The following is a 1,528-nucleotide window of genomic DNA, read 5'->3' as shown; positions in this document are numbered from 1 at the left end:
GCTAAGACATAATAGCATGTATCGATGTGACAAAGCTTCTGGACCTGATCATGTGAATGGTAAATTATTAAAATCAACCAAAAACGAAATTTCCTCTCCTCTCTGCACTCTTTTCAATCTAGTACAATCAAGTACAAATAAAATAGGGTAATGATCGCTAAGGCCATACACTGGGACATGAAGTTCAGAAATGGAGATTGAAGCATTAGTATATAGATGATCAATAATAGTTGAAGTTGTTTTAGTACATCTGGTAGGAGTATCAACCATCTGTTCAAGGCCATAAACAGTTAAAATATTATCCCATTGTAATGGAAGCTCAAGTTTAAAGTCAATATTAAATTCCCCTGTTACTAGCTAAACTAAGCTGATTGTCAAATAGATTATACCAATTAATCAAGGAAGAGGGTGGTCTATAAACAAAATATAATAAAAAGGATTGATTGTAATTAGGTGAAATTTGTAACCATATTGTTCCAATGTTTCCTACTTTTAAGTCTAATCTCCTGTTAAATTTTATATGTGATTTTACATAAACAAGTAGTCCACCACCGTTTTCATCATTATTTCTATCTTTTCGAACAATTTGATAATTGGGAATATGAATGGAGTTGTCGTCTATTTCAGAGTGAAGAAATGTTTCACTGAAAGCTATAATGTCAATATGATTAGAGTCATTTAAGATGAATTCTTTAACTTCATCCAGATCATTGAAAAAGCGGTTAATGTTCAAATGACAAATTTGTAATCCTTTTTTTAAAGTTAGGAAGGGGGATACTACAGTATTAGTAAACGACATACCTGGGAATAAGGAAGAAGAGTTATTATCAATCTGCGCTGATGACAGTACACTTGATTCAGAGTCAAGTCCATAGTATGAAATATTCGAACTGGATGTATTATGGCTTACAATTTGGAGGATGAGTCCTGATTAATGAATAATTGCCTATGAATATCATTAACAGAAGAATTAGAACATACATTATTACCAATAGAGAGACTAGATGACGGGAATGATGTATTTAGAGAAGAATTGTCGGCTCTAAAGTCTTGGCCACTATTCTAGTAATTGAAGCCATAATCAAAGTTTTTGTTGTATTTACAGACATTTGACTTATGACCTCGTAAACCACAAGTATAACAATAGACTGGGTTTTTATGATTACAATTCTTAATTGAGTGCCCAGTGCCTCCACAATTATAGCACTTAGGGAGTGACCTAACACTGGGTTTACCTTTAAAAATGGAAACAAACTTGTCATATGTTTCCAATAGTTTTAGGGTGCCTTCATCTGTCAAGTGAATTCTATCCTTACAGAATAGATCAGTCTTTTTTATAAAAATTAGAATGTACTGTAATTAATGAGATATTGCTTTTTCGTGTAAGAGTCCGATACATCTTATTAATTTCGGAAACATCAGTATCCCCTCTTGGTAATACCTCTGAAAGGAATATTTTAGTCTTTGGAGATGCACCTTTGATGTAATCAATTGTATTGCTTATGTCCTTTTCAATATCCGCCATTTT

The 1,528-nt window shown here is 32.7% G+C and overlaps 1 protein-coding gene across 1 annotated transcript in view; it reads right to left on the bottom strand.

Annotated features, from left to right (window-relative positions):
* Positions 1–873, bottom strand: part of LOTGIDRAFT_176436 (hypothetical protein) — a gene marked incomplete at both ends in the record, with an annotated part of 7,904 nt that extends 7,031 nt beyond the window's left edge. Inside the window, one exon of the mRNA XM_009049323.1 lies at positions 802–873. Within this exon, the coding sequence (XP_009047571.1) occupies positions 802–873 (72 nt within the window). The remainder of the gene's footprint in view (positions 1–801) is intronic.
* Positions 874–1,528: the final 655 nt, after the last annotated feature.

The sequence above is a fragment of the Lottia gigantea genome (genome assembly GCF_000327385.1).
Source record: "Lottia gigantea unplaced genomic scaffold LOTGIsca_1336, whole genome shotgun sequence".
In the NCBI taxonomy this organism is placed as follows: domain Eukaryota; kingdom Metazoa; phylum Mollusca; class Gastropoda; family Lottiidae; genus Lottia; species Lottia gigantea.
The sequence above is the reverse complement of the archived record's forward strand: the minus strand, read 5'-3'. Positions and strand labels throughout refer to the sequence as shown.